This window comes from Haplochromis burtoni, unplaced genomic scaffold (genome assembly GCF_018398535.1).
Source record: "Haplochromis burtoni strain Fernald_Lab_line unplaced genomic scaffold, NCSU_Asbu1 Contig_466, whole genome shotgun sequence".
Lineage (NCBI taxonomy): Eukaryota > Metazoa > Chordata > Actinopteri > Cichliformes > Cichlidae > Haplochromis > Haplochromis burtoni.
In genome coordinates, this window is record NW_024582827.1 from 386,541 (window position 1) to 407,703 (window position 21,163).

General features: G+C 43.5%; 2 protein-coding genes across 2 annotated transcripts in view; one reads left to right on the forward strand and one right to left on the reverse strand.

Annotated features, from left to right (window-relative positions):
- Nucleotides 1–8,473, forward strand: part of lhx4 (LIM homeobox 4) — an 11,563-nt gene extending 3,090 nt beyond the window's left edge. The window contains exons 2-6 of the mRNA XM_005945920.3: nucleotides 1,946–2,117; nucleotides 3,427–3,629; nucleotides 4,167–4,321; nucleotides 4,888–5,059; nucleotides 5,868–8,473. Coding sequence (XP_005945982.1) covers nucleotides 1,946–2,117; nucleotides 3,427–3,629; nucleotides 4,167–4,321; nucleotides 4,888–5,059; nucleotides 5,868–6,250 — 1,085 coding nt within the window. The 3' untranslated portion in view covers nucleotides 6,251–8,473. The remainder of the gene's footprint in view (nucleotides 1–1,945; nucleotides 2,118–3,426; nucleotides 3,630–4,166; nucleotides 4,322–4,887; nucleotides 5,060–5,867) is intronic.
- A 5,879-nt stretch (nucleotides 8,474–14,352) lies between these two features.
- Nucleotides 14,353–21,163, reverse strand: part of acbd6 (acyl-CoA binding domain containing 6) — a 29,599-nt gene continuing 22,788 nt past the window's right edge. The window contains exons 7-8 of the mRNA XM_005945919.3: nucleotides 17,105–17,135; nucleotides 14,353–15,277 (exon numbers count right to left, since the gene is read on the reverse strand). Coding sequence (XP_005945981.1) covers nucleotides 15,123–15,277; nucleotides 17,105–17,135 — 186 coding nt within the window. The 3' untranslated portion in view covers nucleotides 14,353–15,122. The remainder of the gene's footprint in view (nucleotides 15,278–17,104; nucleotides 17,136–21,163) is intronic.

The following is a 21,163-nucleotide window of genomic DNA, read 5'->3' on the forward strand; positions in this document are numbered from 1 at the left end:
CACACACACACACACACACACACACACACACACACACACACACACACTGAAGCTGGATGGCGAACGCCCTGTCGTTGCCAAGAATCGTGCTGCTTTCCTTTCAGCACCACTTCTCTCTCCAAAGCCATCCCGCTCGGCTTCACCCACCCACCACTTATCTCTGGATATTTAAAATGCTTTCCCATTTTAAAGTCCGAGACACAGGCCACCCTTTCATAATAATTTCACTGCCTTCTTCTACCCTTTCTATGAGAATTACCTCGCCGAGGAGACACAAAGCCAGTCCAAGCTGTGTCTGTGCCGGAATGTTCCTCTGTGTGTAACAGTGTGCGCACTGGGTTATTTAAGCTTCTGTAATAAGGACCGAATATTTCGATGAGGTTATCTGTTCTTACTCTTCGCAAAATAAACGAATGAATACTGAAAATAAAATGATTTTTTTTAAAAGCTCATTTTCACTGAGTTACAGTTATTTCACCTCCTTGAAATTAAAATTAAAATGACAGAAATGCCAAAGGTACTAAGAGTAGTACATAAAAACCCCTCTAAAATGTGCGTGTCCGCGCCTCCACGGTGCAGAGTCAGTGAGCTTGGTTTTGCACGCAGTATTGTGTGTGGGGATTACGCATGAGGCACCCGGCGCTTTACACGGTTATTGTAAGATGATTTCACGGCCGATATGTTTTCTCTCCACAGCAAAAAGGTTGTGATATGTGGGTGGCTTAGCTTCATGGTCACCGGCCCCGGTCACTTGTTTTTTCTCAGTATGTTTTTTTTTTTGTTTTTTTTTACAGTTTTTTCTCGTCGTGTAGCATCATGCAGATGTGTGACAAAGACAGGCCGAGAATAAAAACAGTCTAAAGGTCTTTAAAGACAAATGCTGACGTGATGTTAGTTTATGGAGCATTGCAGGTGGACTTTTACAATCTTTAATTTAATAGAAGGAGTAGGAGTTACTGTAATAATAAAAATGCTACAAATACAAATATTAAAATATAAAAAATATGCTGTTTGATCTCTATAAATGTGCTACTTCGACAGAAAATCGGTTTTTGTTTTGAAAGAAATTATGTTTTGATTTTATTTCGCTTTTTAAGACGTCTTGAAATGTGCAGCTTACCTGTAGTTTATCATCGATGCCAAATTTAATTGCTAATATCTGCCTCTGAATGAGCACGTGTGGTGTGCCAAGACACCTTTTTTCCCTTTCTTTTTTTTACATTCACAAAAATTAAATTTAATCTCCCCTTGACCCTGATTTACATCCAGAAACCGCCTCACCTTCTAACACTGGTTGCCACCATGCTTCCCATAAAATCATTAGGAGATTAATTAGGGTCAAACTAGATCTGGCTAACGAAATTAAGAGAAACAAAAATCAATATTTCGTCAGAAAATTATTTTCGCCCTACAAGCGAACAGCTCCGAGTTCAGCACCTTGGACAGAGACGGACAATACAAATACGCGAAATTTATATATTTTTGTCCTGTTTAGCTGTGATAGCAACAGCAAAATAAGTCGTAATAAAATAAAATAAATATATAAACAGAAGCAAAATAAATAACATTTTTAAAAAAATGAAACCGATATGATACCATGTCACGGTGTTTGTTACAGTGACGGGCCTTTAGAAAATACACACCCATGCACATAATCTCCAGATTTCATTGTTATCATATCTACACGGAAATATGAGTGAAACCCGAGTTTATTGTCTGATTCGGGTTTTAAAACTAAACTACAGGCTTGCAGATTTAGGGGAAACCCCGAAGACCTGCTTTAATGTGCGAAACAATTCTCCGTCACCATGAATGTAATTTCATTTTTTGTTGTTGTTTTTGTAAAGGTAAAACTAAATGAATTTCGCTCGCGTAAAGCGCTTATTTCTCTTTGCCTCTTTGCTTCTCTGTTAACTACGCGGGACTGCGCTTGTTTCCGTCACAGAGATCCCTCAGTGTGCAGGCTGTAGTCAGCACATCCTGGACAAGTTCATCCTGAAGGTGCTGGACAGACACTGGCACTCCAAGTGCCTCAAGTGCGCCGACTGCCAGACACCGCTGGCGGACAAATGTTTCTCCCGGGCAGGAAGCGTCTACTGCAAGGAGGATTTCTTCAAGTAAGTGCGCTTCTTCCGTTGCTTTCTCCCCTTACCATCCGCGTGGATTGTTTCCTGCAGAGTGAGCACTGGCCCAGCCTTTCTCCAGGGCAGCACTAACAAATATTACAATTTTCCTTGACAAAAATCCGACTGTGACCTGTAATAGTTCCGGTGTATCTAGTATTGCAACCGACTGGTTTCCGTTTGCTAACACGGTTAAAATGCTAGCAATATAACATCGTGTCATACATGTGTATTAGGCTAACCTTTGTCTTTTTACCTTTAATTATTTAATAATACACATTCACCACTTTCCCCTAATTTATGAAGAACAACAGAAACACAGCTTGCAGGTGTGTTTGCTTGGGTTGATGGTTTTCCTCTTTGTTGTGACTGAACATGTGTGATGCTGGTTGCCCTCATAATGTGCACAGTTTGCCTGATTCCCAGTGTAGTGGCAGCTCTGTCACACTGTAGGCAAGATTAAAAATCCCTTTATTTCACAGTCTAGTTGCCATTTATTCTTTCAACAATTGGATGTTTGAGGCATTGCAGGAGAAAATTGAGTTTGACTTTTATCCATAACACGATCGGCATATTGGGGCTTTTTACTAAATCATGTTTGAAAGGTTTTAATGCTCAAAGCTAGAAAGAGACCTAAAGAGCTCCGGAGTCTCACTGGGAGCTAACTGTGTTAGGTGACCCAGGGGGCAGTGCTGGTGGGGGCTGTAGCATGTTCAAACACACACAGACACACATACTAAATAATACATACACATAGCTTTGCTGGTGTTTGCTTCCCAGAGGTGATTTGGAGGCCTCACTTTGCTCTTTTTATTTTTGTGTGTCTGTGCTGTGATTTAAAGCCTCTCCTGAGTCAGTGTTTTATTGGTTCTCCTCAGGGTGTCTTTACTGTGAGGACCCCTCCTCCTCCTTCTCCTCCTCTTCCTCTTCTTGTTCTCTTTTTACTCTTCCTCCTCCTCATCTAGAGCTGTCAGTAGTTCATCTGCAATCACATAAACATGCAAACATGCAGATGCACACTCAAACCCACACAGTGCACTGATCCAGTCCATCTATCAGTCTGCTGGCAGATCTACCGTTAACAGAAACACATTCCAGGGATGGTTTTTCCCTCCTCAGCAGCTGGAGTTCCTATTAATACAGACACTGTGCCATCATTCTTGGCTGCAGATGAAGAAATAGTCATGTAGTGTGTGAAATTTTAATCTCAGCTGCTCGCACTCTTTCCATCAGTCCACCCTGCCGGCGTTTTACAAATTTTTTTAATGGCGTCTCTCTCTCTCTCCTTCATGTTTTCCTGCAGACGTTTTGGTACAAAATGTGCATCGTGTCAGCAGGGCATCCCGCCGACACAGGTTGTGCGGAAGGCGCAGGACTTTGTTTATCACCTGCACTGCTTCGCCTGCATCATGTGCAGCAGACAGCTGGCCACCGGGGACGAGTTTTACCTCATGGAAGACGGGAGGCTGGTGTGCAAGGTGGATTACGAGGCCGCCAAACAAAATGGTAGGTGTGCAGGAGCATTCGATGTTAGGCTACAACGAGCGTTTACTGAAAATATGAAAAAAGAGATGTTTCAATAACTCTTAGCAGTTTTTATCCACCTGGTTTAGTGCTGATGACTTCACTTAACTACACCAGAATCACAACACTATGAATCATGGATAAAGTTGTATTCACGCTGCAAAGCGGTAATACGACTCCTGCCGGTGGATCCGTGTTGTTTGTTTGTGGGTGTGTGCTGCTTCTCTCCCTCCCTCTCTCCTCAGATGTCCATGCATCTCTGATTGATTATGCAAAGTGAAGCAATGCTCTTATATGGTGCTGTTCCAATCACTCCATTCCTCCGGCAGTGAATAGATTTATGTCCTCTGCTGTGGGAGTGGGACAGATGCACAAGGACAATAATACACTTCTATACATGACCATTCACTTCACTGAGCACAGACACGCTCATTGTGAAGGCCTGAGGGCAGTGCCTGCTGAGGCAACATGACAAATCTAGGAAGAAGTCACTCACGCTCGTGTGTGTGGTGTTTTCAGATGATTCAGAGGCAGGGACCAAGAGACCAAGGACCACCATCACCGCCAAACAGCTGGAGACCCTCAAAAGTGCCTACAAAAACTCGCCGAAGCCTGCACGCCACGTCAGAGAGCAGCTGTCATCGGAGACGGGGTTAGACATGAGAGTGGTGCAGGTAGAGTATTTTGGCTATATCCTGCAGGTCCCTGAGAAAGCTGACTCACTGGGATCGAGTTTTTGTAATGAAGCAAGTTACTTTGGAATCGCTGAATCCCGGCCTCTCAAGTGCTGATACAAATGTTAAAAAGCAAATACATATTTGGAAACAACATAATTCACATGCATTTTACTTGAATTTTAAATTTAAATGAGCATATTTAGTATTTTAGAGTGTTTCAGAGCTAAAAAGATCAGACCTTATTGAGAATCCACGTGCAAAGCTTACATTTTTTTCACATATTCACTTTAGTGTCATGCGTTTGTTTTCCTACCTAAAATTTCTGGTATCGACTGTTGTGAGATAATTAAAATTTGATGAGTTTATTTGTGAATTTAAAAGCTCAGGTTGCAAATAAACACATTTATAAAGAGTGACGCTATATTGCGTCAAACAAAGGCCGAGGCTGAAGTCAGACTAAGAACGTATCGTTCCTGTTGTCATTTATTATTAGTTGGAGATAATGTTTCAGAGAGTGTTTCATAATTTCATTTGCACTTAACGATAAATAAAATGTTCCACAGGTTTGGTTTCAGAACCGGCGAGCGAAGGAAAAGCGTCTGAAGAAAGACGCAGGGCGGCATCGCTGGACTCAGTTTTATAAAAGTGTCAAACGCAGCCGAGGAGGAACTAAAGTGGAGAAGGAGAGCTCAGCTGACGACGCAGGACTCAGCGACAGCGAGCTGAGCTTCAGAGGTATGCAGCTTTTATTGCTTAAAAGTGAGATCCCTGAAGGGAATTGTCCGTCATGCTGCCGTGCTAATGGGATCGAGGGAGCCTAGAAGCTGCTAAATGACACGAGCGCCGCGGCAATTGGAAGTGTCTTTGTGGCGTTTCATTTGTTTTCTAGCATTCATCAACGCGTGGCGTCGCAGTCGGGCAAATCCAAAATGGCATTCTCATTTCACATTCCCGTCACACATCCCTGTGGCTGCTGACGCATCCTCCTGCCTCTGTTTGTCACCATGATGGAGCTTATTGGAAAAGAGAGAGGGTCCTTAGTGGGATGCAAACGGCGTTTTAGACATGCCATGTTATTTAATGTTTGCACACCCCGTTTTTGGTAGTCATAAAAGTCCTCAAGCCAAAGAAGGCTATTTTTATGAGAAATGAAAACATGGTGACAGAAACTCTATAAAGCATGTGAGGCTTTTAGTCAATTAGAGAGAAAGCGCTCTGGGGCGTTGTTGTTATTGAAGCCACCCAGGGGAGGGACGAGATGGAAACAAATATTTTGTGCTGCAGTAATTGCTCGGTTAGAGATGAAGCAGAAAGAGCATCCTTTCTCACTTTCTCGCTAAGAGAACCGAAAAGCGTTTCAAAGACTTCAGTGGCTCGTCCATTTACTGTACCTCCATGAAATCTGCCACAATAAATCTGACTCGTAAAAGCACTTAACTGTATTGAAATATAACAACTGTATAATGCTCGCACAGGTGACGCCGCTGTTGATGTCTCAAAGTTTTTACACTCCTCGTGCTAAGTGACGGTTTCTCCTCTGCAGACGACCAGGTCCTGTCAGATCTCGGCCACGCCAACGGGCTTTACGGGAGCGTCGGCGATGTGACCAACACGCTGAACGGCGGCTTCTCCGTCGACGCGGCGGGACAGCCCTACCACGACATCCGAGCGGGAAGCCCTTATGGTCTCCCCCAGTCGCCCTCCTCCATCGCCTCTCTGCCCGGCCACACTCCTCTCCTCAACAACCTGAGCTTCAACATGGACAGCCTGGTGGCACAGGGGGGGCCGGGTGGTGTGGGACAGGCTCTGAGGGCCATGGCAGGAGGCCCGACCTCAGACCTCTCCACAGGGAGCAGTACGGGATACCCTGACTTCCCCACCAGCCCCGCCTCATGGCTGGACGAGATGGACCATTCCCAGTTTTGAGTCTCAGACATGGTAAAAAAAAAAGTACTGTGGGGAAACATCAAAGTGGACTCAGAAGGCTTTTTACATTTCTTTCTATCGCTCTCCACGGTCCACTGCCGGTATGTTTCGGGTGCGATGTTGGGCGAAGGAGAAGGGAGAGTCCCGCAGCAGTCGTAGTTGGTGAGGTAGCCATCGAGATATGTAGTCTGAGCAGAAGCAGCGAGAACGCCTCCACACAGAATGAGTCAACTCTGCATCATACGATCATTTTTTACACTTTTTTTTGTTCGTTCACTCTCTGAAAGTGAGACCGGATCTCAAATATATCGGTGGAGTAATGCTCACAGGGGAGAAACGTCTCATCCCTTGAAATAAACCACACAACATTAGGGCGACACAATCCAGATCAAAGTCCCTACGAAACCCAGGAGTCACCTGCATGCTTCTCATTCATACTGAGCAGGCCTGCCGTACAGCCACATCCAAGCCTTTACATTGGCGATGCACTTTACTCTCCTCGTCTCTCTACACGTGTGGACAGAGAAAAGGAGGAGAGACGTATGCACAAGGCAACAAACAGTGTTTCATTGGGAGAGAAATTTACAAAAAAAGAGCGGCACAAGTGTTAATTTTGAACCACGCTGATGCTTTTTTTGTTTTTAACATAGTGCTCAAACTTATTAGGAAATAGATGACTGTTGGTCTGCCCGTCCTTTCCTCTGTCCGTCCGTCTGTTCACTAGAAGTTTATGTCTCCCCTCTTTGAATGAGGGCGATCACTGTTTGCTACAAAGCAGATCTCTCTTCTATATTTATAGGTGCTTGACTTGTTGTCATCTGTGTAAAAGCTGGTCTGGAAGCAGACGTCCGTCAGTATTAAATTATCTCAGACACAGACTCGCCAGGAATAAAAAGCTTATATGTTTAAGGCAAAGTCAAGACATGTATACGGTTTGGAAATATTCAGTTCTAACTGCATCTTATCCATTTGTATGCACATGCAGATTCTTTTGCAGACGTTGAAAGCAAACATAAATTTGACACTTAAAATGCTAACAAGCAGGAACACAGATAAAAACTCTCTTGAGTTTCTTCGGTCTGATCCAGGCGCCTCTTGGTAATCTACTCAGTGCAGCTTTGCCTGCTATCAACCTACTCACTGACCCCAGATGTGTCGTCAGCCTGTTCTCCCACTGCCTGGCCTGCATGTCAGAGGGATTACCGATAGTCCCCCACATTCAGGGCTGATGCTTTAGCGTCAGTGCTGGCACGACTGCCGGGCCGATGCATTTCCCACAGCTGCATCTTTAAAGACCCACAACAACTGAAACAGTGGAACGATTCGGTGTTTCTGATTCTTGACCTGCTGAGCATGCAGGAACCATCATTCAGATTTGATCTCTGCTTCAAAAGAGAAACAAAGTCTTATTCATGTGGGTACTTCTTTTGTTAAAAAAAAAAACAAGGGAAAGAGGGAAAAAAACGAGTGTTTTCAATACCAGGAAGCAAATAAAGAAATACAAGATGACACTATTCAGAGAAACTCGAGATTACAGCTCTAAAATTACAGCGTAATTATTTGGTTGATAAAATTAAAACTATATAAAGTGTAACACGGGGGTAACATTTAGATGTATTACAGTTAGTTAAATTCCAATACAACAAAGAATAAATGTATTACAGAAAAAACAAATTTAGGAAGATCTCATATTTGATTATTTCATTTATCACTTAGAAATGACAGTTGGAAGCAACGTGGACAAAGTTTTGAAAGAAGAATAGTGTACTCGAGATCAAAACATTCGTTTTAAATTACTGAGCTACTGTAAAACATTACAATTGTTCATTATGTGACAGTTAAAAAAGGGATGCAGTCTATAACCCACATCAACCATGAGTAAACATCTGTTACCCCCAGGATGAGTGCACCGTAATTACAGCGTAATGTTTGAGCTTCTATCGAAGTTTCACAGTTAAATGAAATAACAAACATATTACCAGGACAGTTTCATTCAGTCTGTGTTGCCTCCAAACTTTGCATCTCAATTGCTGTAAATTTTGTACAGGTTGAAAACGTGTTGATCGTCTTGTTTCATGAGCGCTATTTATTATTGCCATGTGTCTTTGAAAAAGATGTAAAAGAGAGCACTGAATTTATTCATTTATGCCTTCTGTGTAATGGTCTGAACTGTGTACAGTCAAATCTATATGAGGAAAATAAAGCTGGATTGTGTTTGGGTTACGCTCGGCTGCTTTCTTTTCGTACTCCGGGCCTGCGGTGATGAATGCGAGACTTAAGATTTTCAGCTGGACTTTGTTTTTAATATATCAAAAGAAAAATATGTGCTGTAGGTGTTTTTATTATTTTGCCTTATTGAAACGCTCTTAGAGCGAGTTAACCCGCAAATTCATTTACCCATTGAGAGCATTTACCACACACTTAGGCCTCTATTCAATTGTGGGGATCCATTTAGTACCACCAACAGACAGTGGTCAGTCAGTTAACAGTGATTGATACTGCTTTCCGCTCTCGCTCTGCGGGGGGGTGACAAGAAAGATGCATGAAGAGAGATTAAGGAAAGAAAGCCGGAGAGAGAAATAAAACAAGTGCAGAAACAGATGCTCGCTGGCTATTTCTCTGATCCTCTCAGTGCTAAAGAGACACAACAGCAGATTGCAGCACTGCAGTGTCAAATCTACCCTTAATCCCTGAGCTGCTAACTAATTGTGAAATATAGGCAAATGTGCTTTGTAGTCAGGCAAAGCGGGAACATGATCCATATGCAGGCAGCGTGCTCGCACATGTCGAGCTGGTAAATAAACAATTTGCTGAGAGGCCAGTAAAAAAATAAGATGACCGTAATACTACAAAAAATGATTTAGTTATTAAATTAAATTTTACTTGCAGTAATTATTACCTAAAAGGCCTCCTCTGCACATTTTCATCTGTACTTAACGTGAAAACAGAAAATAACAGTGAGTCCCAGCAGGAGTCTGCAATGGAAACGTGAGGGTGTGACAGAGGCCTTCTTAGTTTAGCACATAAGCATCCTAAGACATGCACAACATAAAGTAACGCTGGAGCTGCTTCATAGACACTGATTTCAAAATTGTTAAAATTCACGTTTTGAACACATTTCAACCAAAACAGCAGACAGAACGATCGGCGCCGTCACCCCTGAGACGCTACCACGAAATAACACAAAACAGTCACGTGTCGGCTCCGTGTCAGTGCAGTGAACCCAGCGTCGTTAGTTGTAACTGGCACTCACACACATGCAGTTCCTGCTGCATTGAGAAAAGCTCACGAGTTACAATGGATTTACTCCCTGTGACTATGGTGTTGGCTAAGCGCAGCATGTATAGAATTATAATGAAATTACAGCACAGTGTACATCCGTATGAAACTCATTTCTATGCAGCAACGTGCAGCATTTGTTTGAGAGCAGGCCAACACAACCCAAACGTAAGTGATATCGATTCCTTTGTGTTTTAGCTATTCCTGTAGCATTATAAAAACAAAAAGCAAAGAGTCAGCCTGGTTGGAGTTTGCACGTTTGCATAAAATGCTACAAATTGAGCTGATTTTTATTTAAGCATTGATTGGCTGGGTTATGGGCATTAATGGATAGGGTCTAATAGTACTGGCTTACAAAGATAAAGAGCCACACAGACAGTTAGGATAATTTACACGCCACTTACAGCACTAGTATACAAATAAATCTGTGGAAACTCCACCACTGTTGCTTTTGCGAAGATGACAAACACAAGCACAAATGCCATTATCATCGATCGCAAGGCTTTTATTACAAACTTCCTCAAGGAAACTGTTTTTTTTCCCTTCTCAAGCAAAAGGGAATAAATTAACATGCAAAATAGATAGGATTTGTTTTCAGACCGAAAGTCAATCTTGCAGCGTTGAGACAGGACATTTTTCTCCCCAAACAACTTCATCCAGCCTGCAGTGAACAATGATCCGCAGCATGACGGAGTGAGTCTTAAAGAGGAGCTGGAGTCAAACGGAGGCCTCTCAATGACACCCTCAAGGTTGTGAGCTCAATGCTGTTTTAATGTGAAACTGGGACTTTTCCACTCCACAGAAATCCGATAGGTTACAGGTAGCCAAATCAGGTAGATGACAATGTGTAGCTGTACTGAAGAAAAATCTCGAATGTAACACAGAACCAAGCCTCTGTTTGCCGCCTTAAGTCTTAAACATCAACTTTTTGGTTTCGGTAGTTAGTGGCAACGCTTCTTCATCAACGCAAACTACACATAGGCATCAGAGTGGAGGACACACAAACCTGCACAAACTCACACGAGCGCAGTCCAAGCCACCACTAAACCAATCTGGTATTAGTGGAGAGTGTTTCAGCAGCAGGGGGATTTTTGCTTACTGCTGGGTTCCTAACCACGCTGCTGCTGAGAGTGGGTGAGGGGGGCGTGCTGCAGCATAAAGAAAAGATGGAGGAAGGGCTGTGGCGAGGTAAAGGCTTGCATTAAGAGCGGGCCAAAGCAGGAACATGGTATGGCTTTTACAGGAGAGAGAAAGTAAAGGAGAGGCAGTGTGCAGAATGACGCTATAATTCCTCAACATCCCAGCTACGCTTTTCTGTACTGACGAATAAATAAATAGTAAATAAATTGTGTACACTTATCAGCCAAGGAACAAGAAGTTTGGGTTTCTGTTTATCGTCGGGATTAAGGAGGCTTTGGTTGCATGCAGGTGTCAGTAATGCTGACAATGATGCTTGTTATAAATACCCGCTGGCTCACCCTGAAACTAAAAAATCGCCCCAGAATCTGCCTCTGAAGACTGTGCAGTAGTTTCCCACAGTTAGGAATAGCACCGTTTTGTTTTCCCTGTGAGAATCCATTTGGATTTTATTTTTCCACATGATCGCCAAATTAGTTAAAGATGGGTCTGGGCCGGCGTGACAGGTGGGTGCCAACTCGGCCACTAACTGTATGCTAGGCCTCACCTCAGGTACATGCAAGGCTACACTGCTGTCATGTATGTGGTGTTAGTGTCTTTTTTAATAACATCTTACAAATGACATGTGTTGCTATGTGGCTAATTGTACTCACTAGTTTTGCAGCCACATGTCAGCTTCTTGAGGAAGACGCTGAATCTCACAAGTGTTAATTACTTTGCTGTCAAATTAAAGTTGCCCTAAAACATTACTGAAGTATAAATGTGCAAAGTTAGCTTTGTCTCGTATGTTTTGTTGTTGACGCCTGCTTGCATGTAACGTTGTCATATTATGCATCTTAGTGCAATTTTAAATAACTGCCGTTGAATAAGAATCAGGGCTGGTACTTTAAAAATGTACTGAAGTTCCTAACTGAACGGCCGTGCAGCACTGGGCCTTGGGGGGTATGAGTCTGCGGTTTGAGGAGGGAGGGAGCTGCCGTGTCAGAAGTGAAAAGCTCAGAGGAAAATTGAAGCCCCATAATGGAAGCATAATGGGCTTAGTGTCAGAGTCTCGCAGACGAGCCGGGAGGGAAGCACGACTGCCGTCATTCTCTCTTACCTCAAGCAAGTATAACGGGGTTTAGGAAGCAACGGGGAGACAACACCGAGACCCAAACAGGCTTTAGAGATACACCAACAGCCTAATGGCTGGATGTGGACAGAATTCATAACGACGAGATGGTCAGCGGTTGTCTCTTTGTGGGATTGTAGAGCATCATGTCTCGGACTCATGTTGAATACTCAAAAGGCGCCGTCTTAGCTTATGCAGGGTTCCTCCTCAAAATTCATGAGCTGACATGGACACAATTTCATTGAGGAAGCTTCTTTGGCCGGAGTCTACAAAAGTGGAAGATGAAATAAAAACTCTGAGGCCTCTTCCCCGCTGAGACTTGTGAAAGCAGGGCTGAACGAGACACGGATGCAGATTCGAAATCACGTGGAGGGATCTTAATTCAACTCGTGTACAGCACACCTCACTTGCATCTGAATTTACTGCCAGCACAACAACACCTGTCAAGACGAAAAATCGAATTTGAACCGCTACCCCCCTACGCGATGACTACTGATCCTCACCAGGCCATGTAAAGCTGTCACAGATCTGCGAGTGGCTGACATGTTGAGACAGTTATCTAACGCCTTGTGTGTTAGAGCAGATTTCCAGTGCAACACAGTGCAGGAGGGTGGGGGAAGCAAAGCTGTGTGTTTGAGAGTAAAGGATTAAGCTTTGTCCCCAAAACGTGCACGACGTCTTCATGAATCTGTAGTTAAGAAGCAGGATCCAGATTTAGTGCATTCTCATCTGCTGCACTGTGTGTGTGTGTGTGTGTGTGTCATAGAGCTGAGGACCAGTAAAGCTGATTTGGACTCTGACCATGTGTTGGTTATTTTTGGAGAACATCCAGATTCCTCCTTATATGACATAATCATGCACAGGCTGCTCTCTATATACAATATGTTGTGTTTGTGCTCTGTGGACTACAGTCTCTGCTGGTCACGTGGGGACGTGGCTTAAATGTTTGAATTAAAACAATTGTGTCCATCAGGCCACCGAAACCTAAGGAACCGAACATGTTGTTGGAGGTTAGAAAAGAACAAATACTTTGTGCATGTGTTGAAGTTTAATCTCCAGTAAATGTCGTCTTAGTAATTATGAATATATAAAACTTTCCCCCCCCAGATTTGGTTTTGATTATTGATCAGGTTTATTGTAATGAGGCCTGCTTCTACCTTAAACGATGTAGCTGCTGTTAACGATCAGGTGTTTTGTATGTGCAACTGCACGTGCACTTAATCATAGCCAGTGTTGGGAAGGTTACTTTTAAAATGTATTCCACTACAGATTACATGTCCCAAAATGTATTTTGTAACGTATTCTGAATACTTTGGATTACTTAACATATTATCATGCTTCTTACAACTACATGAATGAACTACTGCTGTGTGATTTATTACTATTACTGAAGGTTACTCTCCACACCAACACAACTAGATGTTTAAATCTTAATATAAATGAGTAACAGTAGGTGGACATTAGGTAAGGCTGCACTTTTTGCAGCGATCTCGTGTAGAAAACTATTCCGCGCGTATATAAAACAGGTCCGCGGCTCCGAACCGTAGTAAAGGGACCTCTGGCTGATACATCGGGTTCGTGTCGGGCTCGTAGCTGAAAACTAGCTTTACTTTGTTGTCTGGGTCGACTTTGCTAGTGAGAGACAGAGAGAGGCGTTGAAGGCTGCTGCAACAGAACTTATTGTTTCAGAGGAAAACACGAACACAGCGTACAGTCGAGTCTTAACAGCTTACTCACAGCTGGGCTCGTCAGGCTCTCTGTTTGGCTGCAGTGGTTATTATTATATTTACATGCTTCCAGCTCCCGTTTCTGCTCCGTGACAGCTCCTACTTTTCCTTTTCTCCTCCCTCGCTCACAGACACATCACGGACTACACCACCCATCAGGCTACATGCTTTAGGGCGATGCCTGCAACACTCTGCCTGTTGCCTTCATATTAAATCATTTTTTGAATAATAATTTTAAAAATATTTCTTCACGTCATTATGCGGCTGCGAGATTGAGACACAGACATTAGAGCCTCTTAATGCGCGTTTTGTTTGGGTTTCCACCGGAGTGGAATTACTAAAAATAGACAGAGCATATTCTGAATATCACCTTCTTAAACGGTAACTAATGGAAGACAGTTACTCATATTTTGTATTTTAAATATGTAACGCAGGTACATGTATTCCATTACTCCCCAACACTGGCCATAGCAATGCGCCCTCCTTGGATTCAAGCAGATCATCAATGATGCATTTACAGACTTTGAAATCAATGCTCACAAAAAATAGATTTATCCAAAAATATGAATCTAGGAGCGTAAAACTACAAACATGACCGTGAGAACAATCTGGATCAGGTGATCATCATGTGCAGGTTTCACTAAAATCCGAAAGCTCCGACACATGTAAGCAGGCGCAGGCAGACGCATCACCATTGCACAAGCTCATTGGTCCACGGCCTCACACATTTATGTAAACATGTACGTGGAGAAAGACGCCCAAGTGGAATCGGGTTACATCGCTCACACGGGGAACTCTAGAACAGTGCTTATGCTTCTTTTTGAACAGATAACAGGAAGTCAAGGACGCAGATTTGCAGAACACTTTAATGAAACACGTGGAAAGCATTCCTTGGTACCTAACAGAATCATGAACAAACCACTAGAACAGACTAAACTGATTAAAAGGCCTGGCTGGTTGCAGTAGGAGTGGGTGATATGTATGGGATTCTCTGATGGATTTGGATGTTACACCATGTCGTGATGATGATAAATATTGTGATATCTTATAGCGTTTATAGATAAGTGAATGGGGATGTCTGTTTTTGCTTGATCTGGTGATGCCGGATAAATACAGATGCTTTAACACACAGATGCACACAATGTCATTTATATATTGCCAATATGCTGTCCAGCTCATTTAATTGCACCATTTCCAGTCAAAGTCTCGTAGCTATACCTTATCAGTTCATAAATCTGTCTTACAGTAACCGTCATATCACCCAACCCTACTGTGCAGATAGTCAATACAGTATATAGAAGACTGAAAATACATGCAGTGCCCTTGTGTATTAAATTGAATGACTAATGTTTACAACCGTAGCTCAAAAAGAGCTAAACCAATGAAATCAAAGTCACCTCAACAATTTGGGTGGGGGAGAGGAAAAAAAAACAAAAAAAAAGACAAAATAGAAAACAAAACCTGTCTGCAGTCCAGGTCTACAGACTGTTAGGGCTGAAAAGGGGAAAAGAAGTCTCTGCAGGGATGAATGAGGGATTATGGGAAGGCTGGGCAAAAGAGGGGAGCAGGGAGGAGACTAGGAGATTGGAATAACAGGGTGGTGGGATGCAAGGCCGATTCAGCCTTTCGAAGTAGTGTACCCACGCAGGAGAAGGGAGATTGCACGGGAATCAGTGACCTCCTCAGGAAGACAACCTTCCTGGTCTGTGATAGTTGGGTCAGCTCCAGATTTCAGCAGCAGATCCACAATTTCAACAAATTCACACGCTGAAGCTACAAAAACAAAAACAAAGTCACATTGGAAACCGAAAGAACAACATGAAATGTACGATATTTTAAATCAATATTCCGTCTCCCGAGAACAAATGCATAGAAAACCAATTCTCTATCACATCAGTGTGAGCATCCTTGAGTTTTTACCCCCATGAGGTTCACATGTGTTTAGTGAAAGCTGTTTGATCGATTGCCAAGACAGGCGTTACGGAAACTCGAGTCCTCGTATGAATGGATGAATAAACGAAACACTTCGGTTCGAGTTGATACACCTGGACAAATGAAACGGTTTACCTCCATGTTGTCACCGAGACTGCAGCCTTAGCAACATTTTAATAATAAATGAGTTTTAACCAAACAGAGTTAATGTGGTTGTGTTTCATTTAGTTTTAAATGGTTAATGAAACAATGAACCACTGTTACGATGTGGCAGGTTAGAGTGAATGTGCCTTATTCCGTCTCCACACTGTGGGTTAATACAGTATGTAAAGTGCTGCAGTTAATGAAAAGCTAATCTGCAGGCCCAGCACTGACACTGGCTTGGACCTGAGCTTCCTTCAAACACTTCATTTCTGCCCCATTGACAATTTGTACCCCACTAAAAGGGTCCTTCCCCTCCCAGTGCAGAGTGGAGAGGGGCAGTGTGCACTTTCTTAACCCAGTTAGAGGGCTCCTTCATTCCCGATCTACCTCTTGCCCCTCTGACACTCCCTCCTGCTCGCTGCTTTTAAAGAGCAGACTCTGCTGTGCCATGTTCGCTGATGTCAGCAGCCGCAGTGATTGACAGCAAGGCCTTTTAACCTCCAGCTCAGAGGTGGCCGGTGGGAGTGTGCACGCACGGGATGCGATGTTACATCGGAATGCATGCATGCGAGTGTGAGAGCAAGCCTGTGTGCATGCTCAAGCTGCAGCTATGAATGAATGTATGAGGTGTGCAAAGCCACAAGAATCACTAATCTTCCAGCTAAAACCGAGTAACAAAGCTTGACTGTTTCTCCCCCCCAGCCACACTTGCAGCCCTCCTCTTGTTACTCTAAACAGTCTTTTATTTAGCCAGCCTTGTGTGTGCGCGTGCGGCGCGTCTCTCGCCTGGGCCTTGAGCTGTAAAAAGTGGCTGGCCCTCGGGGGAGCCGTAGAGGAGGAGAACAATTTATGGTGAGCAGTAAACCCTCAATTAATCACTTGCCAGCCAGTGTGGCCCTGTGCAAAGAGAGGTGGGAATGAATTTTCATTCTCTGCTATTTGTCTCTTGGAGTTCATCGCTTATGTTTATTAGTCATCTTTTTATGCCCCATCCTCAGGGCTTCTTCTGGTGAGTGCGGGTGTGTGTGCAGATCTCTAGTGGGTAATCCAGCATGCCCACTCCAACGCCACCAAGCACAGGGACAGATGGTGCAGCCACATGCACACAGAGGCTCAGAGGACATGGGAAACGCCCCTCAGGGACATGTGTGTTGGGGCACGAGGGGGTCAGGGGAGTCTAAGGACCACTGCTGATTTCCTCTGGGAGGTCTAGTGATTATTACACAAACACACACACGCAGGAGCAAAAAGGAAGGAATGACAAACTTTGTGGAAAACAGCAGAAAATAAGTGAGGAATAGAAAGGATAGAGCGGGAGGAGCAGGACTCAAAGATGATCAATTTGAAACAAAATGTAGTCAAAGAAGGCGTGCGCACAAAAAACAAGCTGCTGTAAATAAAGTGAGAGTGTGCACGCAGACAACAGGATGTCTGTGCAGAATAAATGTGGAATGAGATGAGCCAAATTGAAAAATAGGCACAAAAAGCTTTACAGCGAGGAAAGTGTTCACGATGCTTTCTTACCATAATGCAACGCCGTCTGTCCTTCATCGTCCTGTAAAAAGCCAAAAACAAGTGTTTAATTCAAAGGACCTGTGACACAGCAAAAACAAGACTTCACTGAGTGCACATTCAAACAATATCCACTTAACACAGAAATACTGCCAGCAGTTGCTGTGAGTAAGTTGTGAGCTGTCACTTTGTCCAGACTTCAAGAGGGAAACTCGCACCTGATTGAATACAAATTAAATATTTTTTGTGGACAAAGGGTGCCGTGTTTATGTTTGCCTGGACCAAAGGGGAATTCTAAGACGATGAGATATTGATTTGACCTGAAAAATCTAAACTTTCAGCTTGCAGGTCGTTTCCAGCTCTGGTTAACCTGAAGCCTAAAACTCAGATTAAAGGGGAGCCATCACCCCCTTCAATCATAGCTGCCCATCCAGCATCAACCCGAATCCAAACCCATCACCGAAAGGTTGAATCTGTTCATCTGGATGTTTTCAGCGGGCGTCTCAGCTGACCGCAGGTTTCCAACCTTAGTTGTAATGTTTATGTGACCATTACGAAAGCGATGCATCTATACTGGATTTACGGAGTCTGAGTGGAAGAAAGGGAACCTTTCTCACTCACGTTGATGCTGATTTGGAAATTATTTTTTATAATTCGCAGACTATTGTGTGGCTTGTTTGAAGTGTTAATTAATAAGTCAAAGCTCATACAAATCAAACTATATGGACAAGACAGGCCGGATCCGTTAACACTGGAGTTTAGGTGTTCTGTCATTTTGCCACAGGTGTATTTAAACACAAAAGCAACTCACCGTGCAGCCTTTAAACATTCGGTTTATTCTAAAGAGCTCGCTGAATTTAAGTGTAGCACTCCCCTTATATTCAAGTTAGTTTGTGAATATCTGGGAGGTACGAAATGTCACAACCAACTAACTGCATTTAGGAACCACAGCAGCTCAGACACAAAGTGCACACATTTAAAACAAAAAGAGCTCAAGAGATGCACAAAAACTATTTGCTAGGAGCTCCGTGACACGTTTCCACACCAAAGCCGCTCCTGCAGGTATAAAGTGTAGATGTCCCAGCAGCTTCATCCATAGTATGGATTTTAACAGGCCAAGGTCTATTAACACTGGACTTTGCATTTCACCCTTTCATGGCTACTTTGTTACTCAGCCCCAACCAAATAAATCTTTCAAAGATGAGCCAGAAACATGCATTTAAAAAAATAAATTTATATCCATCTCATCTGTAAGTGACCGTGTTTAACCTATAACATCAAGTGCATCATATCTGATACACGAGTTTGTGACCTCAACATCTGTGTGATCTGAGTGTACGCTCTTTGAACAGATGATCCTTGTGGTCAAAGGGTCAGCGGCAGCGATATGATATCTTGTATGAAGTGTTAGACTGAGGACAGCGATGGGGAAACTGCGTCCTTGCGTGTCTGTAGATATAAAAGACAGTTCTGACAGGCACCATCACCAGGAGATTCAGTTTTTAAAATCACTGCTCCAGCCTGCATTTGCACCTCCGTGGTAATAAACTGTGGCCTTGGAACAAGAGCAGCAGTTGAACCAAGTGGAATCATTTCAAAGAAGATTAAAACTAAGGAGGCTCTTGTAGCTCACATGTCACTGCAGTCACAAAAGTTCCAAACTATTGTAAAATTATTCATTAGTCTTTCCTGTTTTGTTACCTCCTGTCACACCAAGCCACACCTCCCTCATTTCATTTCCTTACTTCACCCATCATCCTCGCCCCCGTTCGTTCCTCTCGTCTCTTCTTCAGACTTAATCCCTTCTCCTCTACAATCCCTCATTTCCCTTCCTTCCCTTTCCTGTCTGCCTTCTCCTGCTGAAACCAGTGCAGAGTGATCCTATTGTTGTGTTTCTCTCCATCTCTCAGGGGCAGCACTTCAGGGACCTGCTGATTGGATTAGAGCTTTCTATTCCCTCTGGGTGGATCACAGAGAACAGATGCAAATCGCCACCAGCGTGGAAAGCGTGCAGCGGTTAACCCAAGACAACAATGCTGTCTGACTGAGAGTCAAATCACAACCTGTGATGTACTGCAGAAAATGTGTCAGCCTGACAGTCTGGAGAAGAGCAGGCCGACCTGTAGCAAAATAGCTGCATTTATATATGCGCGCATACGTCTAACAGCAAGAGGGTCACGTTTTAATCTTCTCGGCATTGTGTGTAAATAAGATAATGCTGCAACCAATTTTCCCTTTAGTTCACAACACAGACAAAGACTGAGCACAGTGGGAGAGCGGCAGATGTTTACAGCCAGGGCCAAGTGAAAGACCACGCCACACATAAATACAGTTATAATTAAAGTGTAACGGCTTTAAGCTCTAATCTGCCTCCAGCGCTAATCTGCAGTTTGTTGTTCGGCAGCATAAAAGGACGCGTGTGCGCTCGTAAGTGAAAATATGCGACTGATAAAACACAGGCCAACAAACCTAACAATACAGATGAGCACGCCAGCGCACGTGTGCAGCCTACATGCCTCTTGCATGTTCATGTGAGGGGGTCAGCGGCCTGTCCTCTCAGCGTTCCCTAATGCTCCCGGATCCAGGACGGAGGCTTGATGGAATCACAGGAAATTGGATTGTCTTCCATTTGCTTTGGAAGCAGCCAGGAAGAGACACTCCTTCCCCCCCACAATACCTGCAGCTAGCATGCCCCCCTCCCACCTCACTCGTGCACCCAAGTTCCCATCCCATTATGAAGGCATGTTGCACCAAACCTCTGCTTTTACATGTCATCCAAAGTTTCCCCTTGCGATGCAGAAACGCTGGGCTGTATGTCAGCAGAGTGCTCAATAAAGCAGCTGCTTGCACAATGGCAGCAGGAGAGCTCCAGCACTGTGTAGTGCATCACCCTAATGGGGTGGAGCAATGCGTTTAGGAGCCGCATGGGTAGGGATTGATCTATCAGTACACTTGCAATTTTGGTGAATTTCAGTCACACCAATCTATCATTTCTAACACACAAATGATGTGAAGCAAGATTGATGAGAGGAGGAGTGAATTAAGGAAATACAGAGATGCAGCATGTAGTCATACTTTTAAAAAGATCAAAAATAGTGTAACTATTCCAAAAGTGCTCAGAAGTGGGGAAAGAAGAAAAATCTGATATATTTTATTCTTTCATGTCTGTCATAAAGTACCAGCCACTCCTAAAAATATCAGCACAGGATTGTCAAAACAACTCAAAGTCAAAAAGGGAACAAATAAAAGTCTGTAGCTCCGTTTATCTGCAGAGAAGGGGACGGTCAAAGATGTTGAGTTCATTTCTGTAAAACGATTTAACTTGTTTTCGTCAATGGATGCTGCAAAACATTCAACCAAAGCTAAACTTCACTCCAGGATTAAGAGGAGGGGATCTAGGACATGTCCGAGGTGGAAACTCAGCTCAGCCGGGGAAACGAATGGAACTGCCGAGTCCCTGCGCCATTTATCTTATATTTAAAAAAACAACAACAAATAAAACAGCATCTCTAAAATACTGATGCATATTATTAGCACACAATGCCTTTGGTCACTTACATAAACCCTCATGAAGACAAAACACCATTTAGCACTATATCAGAGTTTGGTTCTTTTAATGTGAGCAGAGTTCTGAAGTGGAAACAGCTTAAATTCTTGAGCCAATGCGGACATGTCAGGCTGCTGCTCTTTTAAAGGCCAGAGGACTCGATATGCCAGCGGAGAGATTGGAGACCATTTCTCCTTCAGCTCTCTGTTCTAATCTCATTTTTCTGCGTCTCAGTAAACTTTCTTTGGGCTTTTCTTCCTCCGTTTCTCCGCCTCCTCCTTTTCTCCCCCTACTGTCCCTGACAGCAACATTAAACAAGTAGGGAAAAATGAAGAAGCAATTATGATTTATGATCAATGCATGCAGCAGCAGCTGCTGACTTTTATAATGACAGTGGTTGGGGAGGGAGATGGAGTGGATGAATGTGTGCGCGTGGGTGTGTGTGTGTATTGGTCTCCAGGGTGTGTGTGGGGTAGATGAGGGGTGAATCGATAGGCGGCTGGGATCATTGGTATGCAGATTCC